We start from the raw sequence: 20,640 nt of genomic DNA, 5'->3' as shown, positions 1-20,640 counted from the left end.
CCCAGGTGTTCCTGGCTTGTGGCAGTTAACACTCCAATCTTAACCTTTGTCTTCACCTGGCCCCTTTCTCTGAGTCTTCACAAGGCTTTCTCCTCCCCTAATCTGTTTCTTCTTTAAAGACGCCAATCAAGGGGTTAGGACCCCACCTAATGACCTTATCTCAACTATCTCTGCAAGACCCTATTTCCAAATAAATGCACATTCTCAGGTGTGAATTTGCATCCCATTCACTGGGGATTTAGGGCTCTAACATATGCCTTGAGGGGGACATAATTCAACTTGTAACAGAGGTAATCCATGGAATACTAAGAAAAGATTTAGCCAAACTAAGCTGGAAGATAGATAGGCATGAAGGGCTGTCCTAAGTGTAGGAAAGGTCACTGGTTGAATGTCCAGAAATAACATTTCTGGGTGAAGCCGCCGTGCATCCAGACCTTTAGGGAATGCTTCAACTTTAAGGGTTTCTAAAGGAGTGGCTTCTATCCCAGCTCGGCCCTTTTGCAGGCTGTAAACACCCCATTTCCCAACCCTTCGTGAAACATTTTATGTCACTAAACTCCGGCTCCTGGGAAACGTAAAAGAATAACAGCTATTGGGCACTTCTTATCTGCCAGGGGCTGTGCTGAGCCCTGGCCTGCTTTCCCTTGTTTAATGCTGAGGGCTCCTCTGTGAGGCTGGTCGTATTTATTAGTCACTGAACTTCACATGAGAAGTGAGGTTCAGACAGGTTAGGGAGCAGGCTCCCAGCTTCTCGCCCTGCTGGGATTTATAACGAGTTCTAACAGCAGAGAAACTTCCAGGAAACCCAGAGGGACTTTCATCAGTTCTACTTCAGAGGGCAGAGCTTTCTGTTTGTGATGCATGGGTGGTAGTCACAAGGCAACATTTTAGGGCAAAAAAAAAAATAATACTCAGACCTGGGATTCTCCAATACTTAAAATTAAGTTTTTCCTGATGTGGCTCCTTTTGCCACTAGAAATTGCCAGGCAGCGGCCAGTTTAAATTCTCAGTGCCCTCCCAAGTCCACCCCACTCTGGAGGGTGACTTCGAACTCTCTGCCCTATTCTCTCTGATATGAACTCTTCGTGTTTCTGAGGAGATCCACCTGCGGGCCTGAGCCCCAGGGGACAGAGAACCAGGAGGCCCCTTTGCAGCAATGAGGCCGGTTTTTGCAGCGTAGAATGAGGGAAGAACCTGATGGTGCTGAGCCATCTCCGGGTTGGCATTCTCTGTGCCCAGCTTTTGCTATTTCAGTCCGGGACATTTCTATCCTGGTGCTGACACCTCATCCTGTGGCTGACATTGTGCCCCGAATTCCATTTCTCCGTGTTGAAGAACTGCCCGAGCCCTGCGTCTCCTTCCTGCTTCTGGCCTGATGTCAGTGCACCCTGACCTCTGGCCTCCAACAGGAAAGTGTCGGAAGCCAGTCTTGCTGGTTCCGAAGCTTTGAAACAAACTTTCAGCTGTAACTGCTGGAGAAACTGTGCTCCCCAGTTGGCGCTGCTTCCCTGCTACAATCTGCCCTTACTAAGGAGCAATTTTAGTTTGTAGGGAGACGCAGCTGTGGCAGATTGTGGGGCCTTGAGCAATATGGTCGCCTTCTTCCCTCTGGGAGGGGTGTATTCTAATTACACCTTCCTTCAGGAAGGACAGAAGTGAGCACATGCCCGGATGGAGGTGGAGTCCAAGAAGCAGGAAATAAAAAAAAAGTACAAAACGCTGACATCTTAGGACTTGCCCACAATCTTTGTCTTGTCTGACCCCTCACAACTACCTCCGTAACAGATGAGGCTCCGGGTTTGAGTCTCAGAGGTCAGGGGACTTCTTCGCCCAAGGCTCCGGAGCGAAGATATAAAGCAGCTGGGGTTCGAACCTGAGCCTTATAGGCCATCTCATTCACTGTTGCTCTAAAGAGAGGAAGATTTGGGAGAATGAAGACCTGACTTATTTCTCTCGCCTTTACTCACCGGCTGCTGGGCTTCAAGCTCTACGAGGGTAGGGGACAAAGGCACCCTCGGCTTGGACCAAGCATGGCACAGAGCGGGTGACCACAAGCGGTCCACCGGGCCCACACTGGGAGCAGAATCAGCTCTGCTTTCGCAGGGAGGCCCCTGGAGCGTATGGACATCCAGGCTAAGAAAGGACATTGCACGTAGTGAATGTCGACGCCATTGGGTTGAGCTCGCGGCCCGGGAACGGGGCTGCCTTGTGTCTTCGCCTGTGCACAGCGCTGAAACCAGGCAGCATAGCCTCAGGGACAGCCGGGGGCGCCCGCTGCGGCCGAGCGCCTCTCTGCACTGCGCAGGCGCTGCGTGGACCCGGGCTCCGCCCCCGAGTAGGGATCTACAGCGGACCGGACCTACCGCGGGTGTGGGGCGCGGCAGCGGCACGGGCAGCAGCGCCGGCGGCGGCGGCGGCGGCGGCGGCGGCGGCGGCGGCGGCCTGTGGCCTGCTTATAGACGCGCTCTCTGGACCCAGACCCGCTGGTGAGTAGCTGAGCAGGAGGGCCAGGGCTCCAGGTTCGAGTGCGCGGGGCAGGTGGGGTCTGGGTGCGGAGGAGGGCTGCGGGGGCCGCGCCGAGTTGGGGATGGGACCGGTGGTGCAGGCCGGCTTCTGCGCGCCCCCCCCCCCCAAGTCTCTGCGGCTTTCTGGCCCGGTGGTCCCCAGGGCAGGCTGGCTGCAGGCTTAGAACTGGGGGAGGGGCGAATGGCAAGGGGGATTGGGTACACGGGAGGGGAGGAGGGGCGGGAGGGGTGTTTGTGGGGGGCAGACGGACAGGGGGACGGAAGGTGCGGGCAGAGCACAGACCCAGGGGGGCTGGATGGCAGTGGGTTGAGGGTCCAGCGTCCTCTGCCTGCCCGCCTGCCTTTGTGCGGCGGAGACCCGCAGGCTCTCCCCAAACGCGCCAGGTCGCGACCCTGAGAGGCTGCGGCGTCCGGTCTGCGGTTGCTGGTGTGGAGCCTCGGAGCTGGCCTCCGGTGCCGCCCCCTGTGTTTTAAATGATGCATCTCCTGGGAGAATTTCTACCGGTTGGCCGGAGCAGGAAGTGTCGTCAGGAGGCCATTTTTAAAGCCTCGGAGGTAAGCGCTGACGTGTTTTGATTTTCAGTAGTTAGAGGCAACCCCCGCGATCTCTCAAGGGGGGCCAGACAGCCCCCAGAGACCACGGTGTAACCGCTTGGGTCTGCGCCGTCCCTCCCGGCACCCATGCTGTTAGCTGTGGACTTGCTTCGGATAATGTGGACCGTCGGTGTGAGCGTGCCAACAATAAACTTGAAAACCAGACTGGCATCGTCTTTCCTTGGGCGTTTTGGGGCATGTCCAGGGCCCCGCTTGACCACTGAGGACCCGTGCACCTTTTGCTGGGGAAGGTCAGTTTTGTTCCAGGTGCTGATGTCAATCTGTGGGACCTCCCCCCTCCCAGCCCGCGCTTTGATCCCGTTGCCTTAGGGTTGTTGGGCAGTTTCAGGCCCCGGGAAACAAGACAAAAGAATGAACATTTCTAAACTAAAAAGGAAAAGCTAAAGGAGAGAATGGAAGAGAACGTTTACGTTACTCATGTACGTTGGGTGTATTTAACATCTCCCCATGAAAGTACCTCCTACTTAAAAAAAAAAAAAACTGGGATAATGAATGATTTCTCAACCTACCATTGTAAAATGAAGTGCCAAATGCTGAGCACTTTGCCCTGTTTAAAAATACAAATCTACCTGGCTAAACTGTAATGTTCTGTTAGAACCCCTTACGCATTGTCCCTGAAGCTTAGAATTAGAGTCATCGAGAATAAGATAGAACTTGCTCTCCAGAAGGTCAAAGGACTTTCCTACCGGTCGAACAGCAGAGAGGGTAGGAGGAGTGTTTATCTCTGAGTCATGCATGCAAAGTTCACCCCCCCCCCACCGCCGCTGTGATGTGTGTACACACAACAGGAAATGCTGGCGGGGGATTCCTGAAGCCCAGCAAATGGTGGTTTAGAAACCAGTATCGAATTGTCTCTAAGAAGAATGCAAGTAGAGTGTTCGCCTTTTTAAATTGCATATCGATGGATATTATGTTTAATCTAGGATAAAATTTTTTATCTTGGATCTAAACGTAGTCTTTAAAAGTAACACTTTTGTATGTGTCCAGTTTTGTTATGCTGATGATGTTCGTTGCGAGTACATTTTGAAGACAAAAGAGACATTTTATTTATTGGGCTTCCTCCCTGATGTGCTACGCTAAACCAGTGTAGATTGTTTTAAATCTAGTAATAGCAGTTAGAAAATAAAAACATGTCCATTTACTTCTAAGGTAGAGGATCTGGGCCAGTTTTTGTGTAGAGGAAGAACAAAAGAACATTTTTATTATGGCCACCAGCCAGGCCATCGGTTCTTTCTGTCATTGACTCATCCATCCATCCAGTACGTGTTAAGTGCCTTCTGTGGCCAAGTGCTACACTGTTGACTGTGACAAACAAGTCCCTTGCCAGTGAGGTCTTCCCGATCTCAGTTGTTCTCTAGCTGCCTGGCAAAGATAGCATGTTCTTTGTTCGCAGATACACACGCAGCCCGCTGCAATTTCCAAGATCCATGCTTGGAGTTGAAGGTGGCTCGAGATCACCTAATCCAGACATCGTCATCATGGGGTGCTACGGGGTGGGGAGGCATCAGATTCACCTGGGAATAATTTTAAACCACGTGCCTGAGGCTATCTCAGGCAAAGACAATCTGATTCGTTGGGTTCTGGGAGTCCTGGGAAGCCTCGCCCCCCCGGCTCCAATTTAAGCTCCTTGTGTGACTTTGCCCGACACCCTGCTTGAGAAGCACTTTGGGGTACTATCCCCTTTTCTGGAAGAAGAGTGCCTGGAGAAACCAAGGCTGCGCAAGCCTGGGACTTCAGCCCATGCGTCTGGCTTCTGTTGCAGGGCCGGTGGAGCAGCGCTCGCTGACTGCCCAGCGTCCTGAGTGTGGAAGGCAGGTCCTGGAGCAGAGGCTGCACGGGCCTGGGTGCCTGAGAAGACCAGGAGGAGCCCCTGCGACCTGCTTCTGACTCACATCTGCAGCTTGTCAGCTCCAGGCCAGAAGTTAGAGCCCCCGGGCACAGCAGCACCTGTGACGGCGGTTCTCAGCCTCACTCAGCGCGAGTGGAACACAAAGGATTTAGATTAGACACCAGCTGACCGACTCCCTGACCTTAGGAAGGCCAAGCAGCTTCTCCAGATCTGTTTTCTTAGGAGAAGCAGGTGGTCAAAGGTGAACCTGGAGGAGTGTTGAGGTAATGTATTAATCTGCCTCTGCAGGCGCCTTCTGCCTGACTTGAGCCAAGGTGTTCTAAGGTTGGCGGACGCCGCCAGCCACTGGGCATCCTGATCGGATCGCTGGGGTAGCAGTTCCTTTCCCCCACCTCCTGTTACTATGCTCCTTAAAGACACCAGCCAGCGTCAGGAACACTGAAGTTTTCAGGAATCTGCAGTCGTCACTGTCGGTATGCACTTTACAGAGCGTCAGTGATAATGTTTCCAAGGTCACAAGGACCAAGCAAGGGTAGGACTCAGAGTCCAGTTGCCTAATCACCTCATTACAGTCCAAGGCGGTGGCCTTGACCTGTGTCCAAGCACCCCCAGGTGGGTTAGGCATCTAAAAGGCTGCCCGTGAGGTTGATATTGTTGCCACTCCCGCACACTGCTGCACCTCTGTCCTGTCAGGTGGTGGTTCTCAGCCTTCGCTGCACATCAGAAGTACACGGCGTGGCCCAGGCAGCCTTAGCTTGCAAGCCTCCCAGGTAATTCCGGCACCAGCAGGGTGAGCAGCCATCCCAGGGGCCTCTTTAAAGAGGAAGGCTAACACCCTGGACGTAGGAGAAGTGGGCACCCAAATGCAGGCAAGGTTAGTAATCACGGGCTTTCTGGAAGGGATTTCCGCTGCGTTTGATTGTACTTCATTATACTTTTAATCCGTTTCTTTTATGAAATTTTGATTTCCCCTAAAGGCAAGAAAAGGAAATACCAAAATGTATCACCTTTAGAGACCTGAAGTCACTAGGTATATTTAATAGCAATTTTGAGAGATTGGAACACTACATTTTTTTACATCTTTTTATTTTCATGCCAGCAAGAACCTACATACTTAACATGTATTTTCCACACATAGAACTATAAGTCTTAGACTTTAAGAACTCCAACATTGGTCATCTTCTTTCTTTTTAAAGGTTTTCTCTTCAAATTTTTAAACTATATAGTAGCTTTTTTTGTTTTCTGAAGTAGTCTCAATTGACAGTCTCCACAATGTCGAGTGGAACCCAGAGTAACTCCTTTATAGATTGGGGGTGGGAGGGATCTTCACCTCCAGCCTCATAGCTGCCGCCGTGCTGTGGACCTTGACATTGTCGGACCCCTTTGTTAAGAGTTTTCTGCTTCTTGGGAGATTACTAGACTCTTGTATGTTCCAAGGGGTCTTCGAAAAATATGTTGACTTATTTCTTCACAAAACATGTCCTGATTGCCGAGTGTAAGGTTACCTGCTCTTTGCATATTTACCTTTTCCTCACACCAGCCCTGGAAATCAGGCATTACTTTTTTCATTTTTACAAATGAGAAAACCCAGGCTCTCAGAAGTTAACAGGTCCGGCTTCACACAGCTGTGGTGTCAAAACCCAAGTTTTGGAGCTTGTTCTTGCTGTCCCAAGGTCATTTGCTGTGTCCGTGGTCACGCTTCTCACGTGGACAGCAGAGGCATCAGAACGGACTCTCTTGCCCAGCCTTTTGCCCCAATCTGTGCTCCAAGGAAATCATCTAGTTCAGAAGGAAACCTAGGGTCCCAGGGGCCCTACATTTGTCAGCAGCATTCAAAAATATGTCATCCGATGGCCACCAGTTGGTACTTAAGTCATTTCCGGGGGAAGGTAGTTTTGCAAAATGAGTAATTTCATTGCTATTCTTCACTTTTAGATCTTTGTATGATCCCGTTCAATTCTGGCCCTTTGTAATGGTCTGCAAAGGGTTTTGCTGAGAGGTGAGTTTCTTCCTGAACATCATCCTGCTAGGGAAGTACTAAGAGTTTATGTACCTAATATGCTGGATTCCCCGTCCCCTCCTCGCCCAGTCAGGTATTCCTGTCCACATGCTTCTGGGCACTTTGAGGTAGAATGTCTTACAAAACACACTAGCCTCTGCTCAGTACGCAAGAGGACCAGCTGCCACCAGGCAGGGCGCTTTGCCTACATTATCCAGTTTTTCCTGAGTGCCTGTTAAGCTTGAAGGCATCAAAGCCTGTTTCCTTGCCTGGCAGTGAACAGAGAGAAATCACTTGCCTAAGGAAGCAGCAAAGGGACAGGTTCGGAGTTCAGACTCCAAACCTTCGACTCTATCCCCTTTGCTCTTCACGAGCACACACAGCTGCAGCCCAGCCCCTGCCGAGGGTGAGGCAGGGGCCGCGGTGAAAGGCTTTCTGGGAAGAGCTTCCTAAATCTGCTTCCCTGTCCAAAAAGGATGCAGTTGGCCAACACATACTGACATCTGGTGGGCATCTCTCACAAACAAACGTGGTGATGCAGTTAAGCAGGCGCGGGATGCTGTTGGCCAGCTGCTTTTCACATGGACTTGGAGCATGGAAACCCATTGGTTTGCTACATGGGCATTGCACAATTCACTGGGCTTGGTGAGGAAAAGGTAATTTAGTAACAAGCTTCGGTGTAAACCCAAGTTGTGGTTCCAGCGTCTTCTCTGTGTTCTGAGCACCTGCCAGTCACTGTGCAGGTCAGGCAGGTGGGTGGTTTTGCCCCAGAGGTAAATTACCTTTTAGGCAATACAACCAAGCAAATAGAATTCAAATTATAAAATGAGATGCAGTATATGTTCTGGAGAGAGCAATTGTGAGGCAGCTAAAAAGCCTGTTAGTTCGCTCCTTTGACTATTTTTGTGATTGGCGTCATTCCTTTTTTTTTATTTTAAAAAATGGAAGATACGTTGAACAGTTTATGGCGTGTGGGTAACTTAGAGCTGAGCACTTTCTGTCCCATTATCACGGGTAATCCTCAGGACAACCCTGCAAGGCGCAGGTGCCCTTGCTGCCTCTGACAGAGGAGGAAGGGGCAGTTTGCCCCTGTCCCTGGGGAGCGATGGGGCGGGGCTTTAAAGCCTTGTAATCCGACTCCAGACTCTGTAGCTTCAGACGCTGTTGGACTAATTTCCTTCTAATTCTGTCGAACATTTGACGTTTTCAGTACTGAGAAGTCAGATGCTTCCTTTTTAATAAGAATTTACACATCCAGCCCCTCATGGTGTTCAGAGCCCTCAGTGTCACTGAACCGCTTGTCAGGGTTGGTGTTTCGCTCCACATGTCCCCATGACAAATCATTAAGAAACCAGGGCATGTGAACGCAGAGTCAAGAAGGAAAAAGCCACCAGCAGCGACGGCTGCACTCGGGCCTTCCCCAGGAAGACAGGACAGTCTGGGGGCAGCGCTTTGGGGGCACACACACTGTGTGTGGCGGTTGTCAGGCTAAGGACGCAGGTGACTGCACTGAAAAGCTCCCTCTGTGCCAGTCCAGAATAGGCAACTTAGTATGCGCGGCCATCTTCATGTGTCAAAAGTGAAAAATACGGGGTGTTTTCTGTGTTTTTGAAAGCCCTCCTGCCTTATTTATAAAAGGATGTTGGATTCTAGTCCTTGGAGGTAGCATGCAGGGCCTCTGTGTCCGTAGTGCTGAGTCTGGAGGGCAGGTGAAGAGCGGCAGCGGTGGTGACAGTCGTTTATCGGGCGCCTTCTCCATGTCAGGCACACATGGGCACGGCCCTTCATCTGCGGTGTGTTATAAGATCCCCGGCTTTCAGCCCGTGGGGCAGTAGTTTGCCAAGAAGACCCAGCTGAACCAGAATGTGAACCAGAGAGAAGTTGGTGGAGGGATCAGGGGCCATGGGGGACACTGCCCAGGTCTGCTGCAGCCTCAGGTGTTGTCCACTAGAAGTGCCAACAGCAAAGCCGTCCACCTGGCCCATTCACCTTTGACTTGGGGTGTTACATCTGAGATCTCACCTCCCCTTGACTAGCCACACAAGTTACAAAGGGCAAAGAGAATGTGTCTTCTTGTTTTAAAGAAACCTGACATGTTTTTCAGCTGCACTAAGGGAAATGCCGGTGTAGAAACATGGAATTACTTTGAGAATGGTTCAGTGGCCAACAAGCTGCTTTCTCCCAGGTGACGTAATGCAGTCGTGACCTAGATGTCCAGCCTTCCCCATAAACTGTTTGCTGGTCACAGCCGCATGCTGCACATTGACCCCTGTCCCCGTGGACTTCTAATTCCACATCACTGCAGAGGTGATTTTGCAGAGCACCTCCAAGGGGACTGCCTTCCTCGGGGTCTCCAGGCGGCATGGATCACTCTCCAGGGGCTTTCCTCCCTTGGCACATGCTGCCTGCCTGCCTTAGGTACACGGTCACCTCGTCCAGTAGCTCAGGATGTTAGGTCTTCAGTTTTAGGAGGAATGGCACCCCACGTTCTAAAAGGCCCAGGAGGGGAAGATGGCAGAATTGCTGCCTGTGACTTTAAGACTCGGAGGCCAGAAGCGGTGGGGGGAAGCCGGACGTGCACAAGTGGAATCCTGGTTCAGACGATGCCTCCAGCAGAGCACCTCGTGACATGGTTTACTTGCGAGTTTCTTAGGGGTAACGCGCCAGGTGTTAGTTGGAAGAGCTGGCGAGCAGGCTGTGCCGGGCAGGCCTGTTACGTTGTACGTTGTCTCTCCTGTTTTTCTCCCCCCTCCTCCACCCCCCCCCCCCCCCGGAACTGGTAGCATTTTGAGGCTGGTCCGTGAGAGCCGTGCAGGCCTGTGAAGGAAGTTGGGAACTGAGGACTGGGTGAGAGGAGGTGTGCCTCGAGCAGCTAGTCCGTCGGGAGGGTTAGGTTGTTTGCGGCTCCGGAGGCCGGGTGTGAGGGAGCTACAAGGAGGCCGGTTTCCTTTTCCGTGAAGGTCAGCTCCTCCCCGTGAGAACTGGGGGACACAATGGCTGCCCGGAGAGGAAAGGAGTTCTCTCCGTGGCTGCATGGGCAGCTGGCGCAGATGTTTTAAAGGGCTTGGATGGTGCTGGAAGTTTCAACCAGTGACTCTCGTCAGACTAACACAGTGTGCTTTTACTGCCCACAGAGGCCCCCTCCTTCGCCCCCCGCCCACGCCGCCCCGCTCCGCCCGAGACTGCCGTTCCCTAGCTAGGGGGTGGGGCCCAGAACTGGCCGTGTTCGCGGTGTTCCTGCGGCGTGTCCGGGTTCAGGAGTCCCTGCACCGCGTCCGGGTTCAGGAGTCCCTGCACGGGTCTCCTTTCAGCCCTTCCGTCCTCGGGGCCAGTCGTTCTGCTCGGCTGTGGCCGCAGCCCCGGCGTGCCCTGTTGGAACAGGATGCAAACGCTGATGGGCACCGGCGACGTTAGTGGGCTTCTCAGATGACAAGAAGTGTGTGGTTTCAGGGACCAGCAGCGTCAGGCTGGGCTCCGAAGTAACGTAGGTGAGCGCAGACGAGCAGGCGCGGAGCCAGACAGCCGGCGGGGGGCGGCGGCGGCGGCGGCGGCGGCGGAAGTGCCCGCTGCAGGCGGAAGTCCCTGCTGCAGGCGGAAGTCCCGGCAGCGCTCAGGCCCCTTCCGGTTGGTCGGCTGACCGATCTGGAAGATTAAATCGTGGCGCCCTCTAGGGCTTGCTCCGAAAGTTCTGCTTGTTAGGTGTAGCAGGAGTGCAGAGGAAAACAAAAGTCCTGGCCTTGGGCCGCGCTTACCGGTTTGCCAGTGTGTCCAGTAAGTGTGTGCTGTCCTGCGCAGGCGTGTTTGAGCTCGGAGGGGACACGCAGCGGCTGGCAGCCCCCAGGCCGCGGCCGCCACTGCTGCACACTGGATCGGTCCCATTACATACACTCTTGTGGGGGTGCTCTTCTGACGCAGTCCCCGGATGCCGCCGGCTCCGTGGCAGACTGCGTGAGAACTGCTTCTGAGGAGGTAATTACCATTTGCAAAAGCAACAGAGGGGAAGATAACACTCCGAGAGAAAAAGCAAGCTTTGTGTCCAATGTGGTGTGTTCCTATGAAGTTTTCCACAAATGCTTGAGAAGGGCAGGTTTTATGCAAGGCCCGGACATGCAGTGATTATTTCTCTTGACCCTGCAGAGCGACCTGCTCCTGCAGACCGGCCTTCCAGCCTTTTCTACGGCCCCTGGCCGACCGGTGTGTCCAAAGGAAGCTGCCGGCTCTCCCACAGCGCTGCCCGCACGGAGCCGATGCCGCGTGCCTCGGGTGCCTCTGTGCGCGGAGACGAGCCCGCAGAACTTCAGAGGCGCCCCGTGCTCCGTGCTATGGAAGGGGTTGGGCGGCTCTCCTCAGTTCTAGTTGCCAGATGAAAAAGTTGAAAAAATTGAACCTAAAAAGGTTTAAGTGGATTTTTAAGGTCATAAAAGAAAGGCTTTGAACAGATCCCAAGCTACACTGGTTTGTGTGTAGTGCTAGTTGTGAATTCTGAGTGAAGAAAAGGTACTTAATGGTACTTAACTACCATCTTTTGCCGCGTATAATGTGCACTCATATTTCTGTGCACATTAGGCACGGATTATACCCGTGGTATGTAATCATTATGTCCATGTATAGTGCACATCCTTATTTTATCCTCAAAACTGTGGGCAAAACAGTGTCCATTATACACGGCAAACTGTGGTATTTTTATGTGAAGCAGTCGCTGTGTTACTTGTGGCACTTGCCCCATAGAAGCCGCTCTGCCTCCACTGCCACGGTCTGGGCCACTCCCCGTCCCGGCAGGTGTCTCTGCTGCCGTCATTCCTCCCACAGCCGCTGGAGGCTGGCACTGGCATCACTGCCCTGATCACGTCCTGTGGCTGCTGCAGCCTCTCCCCGGCTCTTTCTCAGGGAGAGGAGAGACCGAGTCCTAGGACCCTGTGTTGTATAGATCCTGCCTTGGCCAGCCCCCATCCCCCGGTTCTCTGCTGTTCACTCCTCCCTCCGCTGGTCCCCCCCTACTCCTCCCCCCCCCCACTCCTTCCTGTCCCTCTGCTGCTTCAGGCCCACATGCCACAGACCTTTGCTCCTCTGCCTGAAACTCCGTCCCGCAAACAGCCACATGCTCACTCCATGGCTGCTCTGGGGTCTCCACGCAGAGTCCTCCCCATCTGGAGCCTTTGCTGGCTCTCCTCACCTCCGCGCCCAGCCCTGCAGCTTGATCACATGGTTGATCCCCATCCCCTGCCATCCGTTGCTCCTAGTTACTGTCTGACGGTCATGAGGGTGGGGGCTAATTTGCTTTGCTCACTGCCCTGCAGATTTAGAACAGTTCCTGGCCTATGAGAGAGGTGCAGTGAGGGGTTGAGGAAGGAAAACATGCCCCTATAATACCGTCAGTGTTGACCCACTGTTTGAGAGTGAATGCAGTGTGTGCGTGAGGCCGGGGGTCCACGCTGGGCGCTAGCTGTGATGTAGAGACACCTGGATTCCTGATCCGGAGCCCTGGCTGCTCTGCTTGGCAGCTCGCATGCGTAAGAGCTGAAACGACAATGTACCGCGCTAGCTGCTAGTGAGGCGAGTGTGAAAGTATGCCTGTGACATCGCTAGGATGCGCTCGGGGACACTTAAAAATAACTGTCCCTGACAGAGGCTATTTGAATGAGGCTGTGATTTCCTTACTCCTTGTGGATGTTCAGAGCTGGTCTCAATTGACAAGTTTGAAACTAGTTTCAGTTTATGTTTCTTATTTGCTAGCTCGGTTGTGTTATGTGTTACCCACATGTGTCTAAGATACTAACTATGTCGAGATTTAGCATAAATCCCCAAGGTCATTTACAGGGTAAGTTTGGAAATAGCTCAGCTAACCCTTCTGCTCACATGTTCGTCACGCTCTGATTTCTTTTTCCCCCTTTAGGGTTGCATGGAACATCAGGCTCGGACACGGCCATGTTTCGGGACCCTGCGCCTGTGTGGCGGTGTTTAAAAACAGATGACTAAGGATGCTTCCGGGAAGAAACTGCACGTCCGCCGGCCACCGTTTGCTGAAGGCTGCCTCGGAAGGATTCTATCATGCCAAGTCTTTCTGGATCCCAGTGGACTCTGTTAGGAAATGCAAATAAAGAAGATGAAGGATATTGGACAGCAGCTGTTCAGTTCACAAGTGAATGACGGACACAGTTCTTTGACCATGTCGCCCAGACAGCCTAACGCTAATAGAGCCACTCGGCCAGACAGACAGGAAGCCCAGTCGCCTCTGTACCAGGGCTCAGAGGCGGAGGCCACCCTGCTGGCCACCGCCACGTGTGCCAAGTGCAAGAGCGTTCACCAGATCCCTCCCCAGGATCTGAGGAAGGGGCCCGGGCAGGGCCAGAAGGAAGACAGATACGTGTGCTTCCAGTGCAGCCTTGGGGTGGCTTCGCCCCACCTGCCTTTTGGGAGCAGTAATCCCAGTGCTGCTCACGTCGGAAATAAAGCGGAAACCATCGCAAGCCCCAGCAATAACAAGTTCAAGGTAAGGAACTTTAAACCAGGCAAGTACTATTGTGATAAATGTCGCTTTTCCACGAAGGATCCTCTGCAGTACAGGAAGCACACACTTCAACACGAAGAGATCAAGTTCATTTGCTCTCACTGCAGCCACATCTCCTACACGAAGGGGGAGTTTCAGAGGCACCTGGTGAAACACACGGGCATCTTCCCTTACCGGTGTGAGTACTGCGACTACGGTGCTATCCGGAACGACTACATCGTCAAGCACAGGAAGAGGGTTCACGAGAAGGCTGGCGGGAAACGGCCACCCAAAGTTGTCACCAAGCCGGAGCCGAAGAGGTCCAGCGCGTCGAAACAAAGTGCAGAGCTTTCAAAAGCCTCCGATCCAGGCTCCACACTACAGAGCAAGCTGTCGGATCAACTTTCGAGGTTCTCCCTACAGACTAACAAAGACAAGATGCACAACATCACGTTGGTGCCCGAACTGAAGGAGTTCCAGAAAGACGTGGTGTGTGTCCCCAACAAGGGGCCCCGGCCGGAGCCCAGCGCAGCCAGTGTGCTCGAGAACAGAAGCGTGGAGGTGGAAGTGCTGTCCCCGGCCACAGAGCCCGTTCAGCCCGGGATGCCGCTGACCGTGGTGGCGCCCGCGGAGCTCGTCGTCCCTGCAAACTGTTTAGCCCAGCTGATAGATGTGAAGGTTGTCAATGGAACACAGCAGCTTGTTCTGAAACTGTTTCCCCTGGAAGAAAATAATCGCCTGGAGGCTCGCGGGGGTGACAGAGGTCATCCTGGGCGTGTGGGTAAAGAGAAGGGTTCGAACGGACGAGAAAAAACGGCTTCTGCAGAGCAAACCAAGTCCCTGACGATCGAAGGGAATGTTGGAGACCTCGGAGGCCTGGATAACCTTCGGTCGGTTCAGAAGCAAGTGAAAAATGTGAAATGGATAAGGTCCTACGATATGTTCATGTCCAATTCCAGCGTGTACAGCTGTGCGGAATCCCTTCTCAGCTCGGCTAGGGCTGAGGACGTGCAGAAGAGAAGTCCTGTGTATCCCCACAGAACCGCCCTTCCCCCCGCCGCCCTGAAAGATCACTCTTCATTATCCATAGTGAAAAACAGTGTTCTCCGTAGTCTTGGCACTGCATCACATCCTTTCCCATACAAAGCTGCTGTTCCCTTCACGGACGGCAGGAAGCGTTTGCACGGCGACCCGCAGCAGTGTTTTCCTCTCACGGCATCACCTACCACCATCTCCTTCTCTGGAGAAAAGGGCTTTTTGCCCATAAGTAAGAATGACTTGGAATCCAGAAGTGAGATCAGTATTCCTGTAAGGATGCTTCCGTCTGCCAGGAAGCTGAAAGACAGCCAGACAGAGGAATACAAAGCAGTTTCAAATACAGGCGAGATTTCCTCTCAATATAGAAGTGAGTATTTACACATCAACATTACGGGGGAAGATAGGACCAGGCCTCAGCAGCCTGGGGAGGAGCCTTTGGCATTGAAGAATTCTGAAAGGACTAACGACCCTTTCGATGGCCCGGTCATCTCATCGGTCTTTTCTCTGAGCTCTGGAGCTGAAGATGTCCCGGAGAGCGTTAAGTGGAATAGTTCAACTTCCAAAATAAAGTCAATTGAACTCTTGCGCAGAAAGATCGCTCAGTTAATTGAATCCTGTGGCAAGCCTTCGTCCCTGGCTGCGAGTAACGCACAACGTCGTTCTGTAGGGCAGGCATCAAAGGGAGCTTCGAGAGCTACCCCGGAAGAAATTAGTGTGCCATTTACTGGCAGTGGCTATTCCACAGGTACTTTCTCAAAACCTCAGGATGATGGTGGCATTAGTGGTCGGCAGATATATCCCCCATTTGTAGAAGGCAACAATGGGAAAACCGAAAACCGAATGACCAGGAAGGCTCCTGCTGCTACTCCGGTGTTGATCCCCAAGGGGGCAGTGTTGAGGGTTCTCAACTCCTCCAAGGATGCCCACATTATAGAGGCTACGTGTGAAGCACCTGTCAGTATCCCTTGCAGTGAGACCCAGTTAATAAAACCCATTCCACGCTGCCCAGTGAAACCGACAGACTCGGACTTACAGGCTTCGACAAGCGAGAGCAGGCCAGTAGGCATGTCCTATAACCTTGACACATCCCTTCGGCCTAAACCAAGAAAAGAGAGTGCTGCCCATAGCACCACCCTGAGAAAAACTGGCTCCCTGCTCAGTCAGCACGGAAGCAGTGAGTTAAGTAAGCACGGGAAAGCGATTTCCAGACGTCTTCCAATAAATAAAAGTAAAGCCAAGCATGCCAATCCCTCCAGGAAGAGAAGCAGAATTCAGGCTGATCCCAGCCACTGTCTCAAGGAGCCTTCGATTTTTCAGGTTGCAAGACAGCTTCGACTGGTAGCAGCTAAACCAGACCAGCTGATTAAATGCCCCCGTCGGAACCAGCCCGTCATTGTGCTAAACCACCCTGATGTCGACTCACCGGAAGTGACCAACGTGATGAAGGTAATCAACAAGTACAAAGGCAACGTCCTCAAAGTCGTCCTGTCGGAGAGGACCAGGTGTCAGCTGGGCATCAGACGGCACCACGTTCGGCTGACCTACCAGAACGTGGAGGAGGCCAACCAGATAAAGAGGCAAATGATGCTGAAAATGAAACTGAAAAAAGTCCACAAGAACAACTACCAGGTGGTGGACTCCTTGCCCGATGACTCGCAGTGCACGTTCAAGTGCTGGTTCTGTGGGCGGCTCTACGAGGACCAGGAGGAGTGGATGAGTCACGGCCAGCGGCACTTGATAGAAGCAACTAGAGATTGGGATGTTCTTTACTCCAAGGGCAAATAAGGGAAAAACTGGTGTTCAAAGCAAACTGTTTTTCTTTTTAGTTTATTCTGGTTAGGGTTGGGTGTTGTTTTGTTTTGTTGTTTTTTTTTTTTCTCCCGTCTTTGACTCAGTAGGAGAAATACAGGTTGTGGGAATGTGAGCATCAGCAGTCCTTCAGATCCCTTGTGGGGTGTTGAGAACCAGAAGTCGGGCTCAACCGGATGTGTGACCGGAACTTGGAAGGTATTTGAAGCCTCTGCGAGTGTACGCACAATTTACGGACATACTTTGTTTCTGGAGAGAAGGGAAACTTGCAGCAGGTTTCAGTGGGATCTGAGATTTCTTTGTGTAGCACCCTTTTCCTGAGTAGATTCAAAGCTCTTGTGACCCATTCAGGACTGAATTGAGAGTGTTTTACATGTGCCCATTTAACAGAATGCTACTGATGAATTAAACCCGTGTCTGGTGTGCACACACACCACACACTTTTTTTTTTTTTTTTTGCCGTAACTTGTCTCCTGAATATTTGGTACCTAAGAGAAATTGTATTTTCTACAGTTGTTTTTTAAATTTGGTGACAGAAAAGTGGCCATTTTTTTTAAATCCCTCACCCCCTCTAGGACCCTTAATAAGTGTTCTTTATAGCACAGAGAATTGTGCATTTTCAGAAAATGTTTGAGAATGATTGTAAGGGTTTGCCTGAATTTGCTACTTTAACAGCAGGTGTTAGGGAAGAAAGAAAACATTTTCAAGCCTTTGTTTTTTGGGGTTTTTTTTTAAGTACAATTTTTCAATTTATGACAACTGGGGAGGGAACGTGCCTTTTTGAAAAACAGAAAAGGTCACAGAGGAAAAATATTTGAAGTTAAGTCTCCTTCCTGTTTGCCCTTAGCCCTCTCATAAAAGTAGCCAATTAAAAATGTGAATGACCAGGCTTCTTACAACACAGATGAAACCTGGGAAGGCAACTCAAGGTCGGCCTGCGGAGACCGTTTGGCTTCAGCACGGCAGACGGCAGAACTGTCCTTTGGAGACCCGTCCACAGACAGGGGTGAAGACTGCATGCAGGCTGGCGCTGCTGGCTCATGGACGCTGCCCCCAGACTGCGCCGCCTTTCTGAACGGGCCCACCTGTGGGGTAGCATCACTCCCCTCTCCCCTCCCGTCCCCTTCCCTTGTGCCTTTGAGGCCCATAAAGCTTTTCCCTTGGGAAGATACAAAAAACTGTCAGGAATCCACTAAATGGAAGCGTGCCACCACCTTTGCTACACTTACAGGAACACTGTCCCGGGTTTTCATCGACGACAGTCCCCTTCTAGTTGACCTTAGCTGCAGTCACACTGTCCCCATTGCTCACTTTCCTAGGAGGCCACTCCAAGAACATTCCTGCTCCCTCTCTCCCGTCAGATGTCCGGACCCGTGCTGAGCGGCACGCACAGCACCTTCGTGTGCGCCGAGAAAAGCCCGCCCTCTGCACTGTGGGGCCTCTGGGGCAGACAGTTGGCAGGGGGCTTGGACTGCAGCTCAGCCCTCCCCTGCCCACGCAGCAGGGCTCCGGCCGCCCTGCAGAACAGCAGTGGCTGAGTGCTTCTCACTGCAGGCGCCTCTGTCAGGGCTGGGCTGGCGTAGTGAGCACAGCTGGGGACTCACATCTGAGCAGCGTTTGTGTTGCGTCGGGGAGTCAGAGACGCGCTGTGTTTTCCCCCGATGTGGGACAGTCTTCGATTGCCCTCTGGTAGGGGGGATTGCAGTTGTCCTTGGTGGTCGTTTCTCATTACAGGCAGTTAGCGTGTCTCGTGTGATTCAGGACATAATCATTGAGTTGGTTGCTTTTTTTTGTTGAAATTGAAATTTGGATTTTTATATGTGTATATATGTGTATGTACACATATCAATATTTTTTACCATATGAAAACTAGTAGCTAATTTTCTGATTTCCTATTTTATAATGAAATTAGATGGGTTAGAAAATATAAAACGTTTTGTATTCTAGAAATAATTTATTTTGGAAGTACCTTTTTATAATAGTCTGGTCTCACTTTTAGAAAACGAAAGCACAGTGAGTGTGGGTCTGATCCGTAGGAACTACCGGGAGCGGACACCCCGCCGACCCGGCCCTGGCAGTATTCAGTCCCTGGCGTTTCCAGTCGGTGCTCTTCGGGAGACGGAGCTGTGGGCGACTCCACTACACACAGGAGGCCATTCCGCACCCCTCCGGCGTGAGGGGGGCCTCCAGAGATAGTGCAAGGAGGAGAAGAAAAGGCCGTGACTTATCTTTCCCCTCCTATACCTCACTACTTAACTAGCATCTCTCCTGAAAGCTTCCGCCACGGCCCGTCAGGAGAGAGGACCGCGACAGGTCCGAGTGTTCATTGGCAGCATGAGATACTCCCACTTGGCAGCATCCACTCTTTTTCAAGTATTACCTAACCTAACGCAGTCAGTGTACTTGTACAGAGCTAACTTGTGTGGGGCGGATGTGTAGCTCAGCTTTGGGGGGATTCCGAGCTCCAGTGCTCGTTGTTAAGGAACTAAGAGGGCTCCTGGGAGGCGTGACAAGTGAGAGCAGACAGTGGCCAGCTTCCCCGGGAACAGACGATGGGGAGCGGCTTGTTAACGTGCAGGTGAGCGTCCTGCAGTGAGCCACGGGGGCAGCGGCGGCGCTGACCGTCCGAGAAGGCAGCAGAACTGTGTTGAGTATTTGTGTGCTTGTCGCCATGATTGTGAAGGACCTGTGTTCACTAAATTGTATTAATTGCACTTACTAATGAGAACATGTTACGCTTATTTTTTTAAAGTCGATTTTCTTTTCAGGAGCAGAAATGAGATGCCCTTGTTATATTTATGACATGACAGAGAGTGAAGGTTTAAAAAAATAACGAGTAGGTTATACTTCACTCACCTTTTGACCCCCAGCCCCAAACAGTGTTGTGAAGCCCCCTGCTGAGCCGAGTGCTGTGGAACCAAACTGGTGTGTGAGCCCCGCAAGCCCCGCCCCCTCGCTCCGGGACCTGCTGTCAAAGCCGCCCGCCCGGAGAGTGAGCGAGTGATGCCGCTCGGTCTTTCAGATACTGTTTGAATCTGTCCATGTCAACGTGAGCAAAAAATAAAACATTTCATAACCCGTTCTAACCGTTATTAGAGGTCCTGTGTTAACAGTTTGTGTGCCTGCTGCTCTGTTTTTGAAACACATTTATATAGAGAAGTTGGAGTACATTTTGTTAAATAAAGCGACTGTAAAATGGTCTTGACCTTTTAATTTTTTATGCCAAGCAGCGTGGCTGTGTGTGGCCCGGCCTGCCTTCCGTGGTGCGTTTCAGAACCACGCGAAGTCAGGCCAGCGTCACTGGACACAGGGGGGCTTTGCCTCCCCCCACCCCCCACCCCGGGGCCTGTCGGGAGCACAGTGCCCCGCCGGTTAACCCCGAGACAGGCCAGGGGCACTGTCGGTCTGCTCCGGCCGAACCGCACGAGGGGCTGGCTCGGGCCGCAGTGGCAGTTTGCCCAGCACGGTCCAGGGCCTCATCAGACGAGTCTGGGGCACCTCACCTGCGCAGCTCTCCGCCCGGAGGAGCCTGCTGGGCCACGGGAGTAGCTGCACTATGGTTGCCGCATACCCAAACGTGACCAGCCCCACACGTGTGGGGGAGGACAGGTGTGAGGATGTTTGCAGAGGGCTTAACGCCCTCCTCTCATTCCCAGCATCCAAGGAGTCGAACGGGGAAAAGAGATTTGGACTTGAGGTGACCGTCGGCAGACCCCAGAGGAAAGCGAGAGGGGAGTTGCTCAAATGCAGCAGTTTGGCTGGTTGTCATCTGAGTCTAAATGAGCCATGCTCTAACCCGATGCAGCCTGTTAAATTGTTGCCTCCGGTTATTTTAAGGAGGAGTAGAGGTCAGATATGGCAGGAGAAGCCTGAAGGGGGGGTGTATCAGGCGCGGACCACCAAGGTGGCTACAGTGGGAGTAGGAGAGGACTAGGGCAGAAAGGAACTTCAAGGCCATAAAGCTAGCAGGTGGTAGCCACTGGCCCACCTTTCATCACTAAGAAGACAGATCGGCAGCACCCGGTTCACCGGGTGTACGTGGTGACGCGTGCAGAAGCACCGTGGTGCCCCCTCGCACCTGTAATGCATGTGGTTGTGTGACATGCAGAGCCTTGGGCCTCGGGCTGCAGTCGGCAGGGACCGGCTGCCTTCAGGTACCAGTTTGTAATCAGACGCGCTGGTTGGTTGGAGAGCTGGGCTCTCAAGGGGCGTGGCCTGAGTCTGGAGCGGAGCTGCTCAGTCGAAATGCATTGTGGGCCACACGTGTGATCTTGGCTCTTGAGCAGCCACATTTGAAAGAGTGAAGAGGGCGGCTGAA

At 52.4% G+C, this 20,640-nt stretch overlaps 1 protein-coding gene across 4 annotated transcripts; it reads left to right on the top strand.

Moving 5' to 3' along the window:
• The first annotated feature begins 2,393 nt into the window (after positions 1-2,393).
• Positions 2,394-19,523, top strand: ZNF518B (zinc finger protein 518B). Of its 4 annotated transcripts, none has more exons than XM_036018773.1 (4): positions 2,402-2,486; positions 2,910-3,080; positions 4,903-5,252; positions 12,882-19,523. In XM_036018773.1, exon 4 carries the CDS (start codon positions 13,077-13,079, stop codon positions 16,296-16,298), a length of 3,222 nt encoding a protein of 1,073 aa, XP_035874666.1. In that variant the 5' UTR covers positions 2,402-2,486; positions 2,910-3,080; positions 4,903-5,252; positions 12,882-13,076; the 3' UTR covers positions 16,299-19,523. The 4 variants fall into 4 exon arrangements, with proteins under 4 accessions (XP_028363202.1, XP_035874666.1, XP_035874663.1 ...); XM_036018770.1 differs by having other exon boundaries at positions 2,412-2,486; positions 2,890-3,080; XM_028507401.2 differs by lacking the exon at positions 2,910-3,080 and having other exon boundaries at positions 2,394-2,486.
• Positions 19,524-20,640: the final 1,117 nt, after the last annotated feature.

The sequence above is a fragment of the Phyllostomus discolor genome, chromosome 1 (genome assembly GCF_004126475.2).
Source record: "Phyllostomus discolor isolate MPI-MPIP mPhyDis1 chromosome 1, mPhyDis1.pri.v3, whole genome shotgun sequence".
Classification (NCBI taxonomy): Eukaryota; Metazoa; Chordata; class Mammalia; order Chiroptera; family Phyllostomidae; genus Phyllostomus; species Phyllostomus discolor.
This window is presented reverse-complemented; position numbering and strand designations above follow the sequence as displayed.

Excerpts from the sequence above, each read along its gene's own strand:
- ZNF518B (XM_028507401.2), top strand. The coding sequence starts at position 13,077 with ATGCAAATAAAGAAGATGAAGGATATTGGACAGCAGCTGTTCAGTTCA.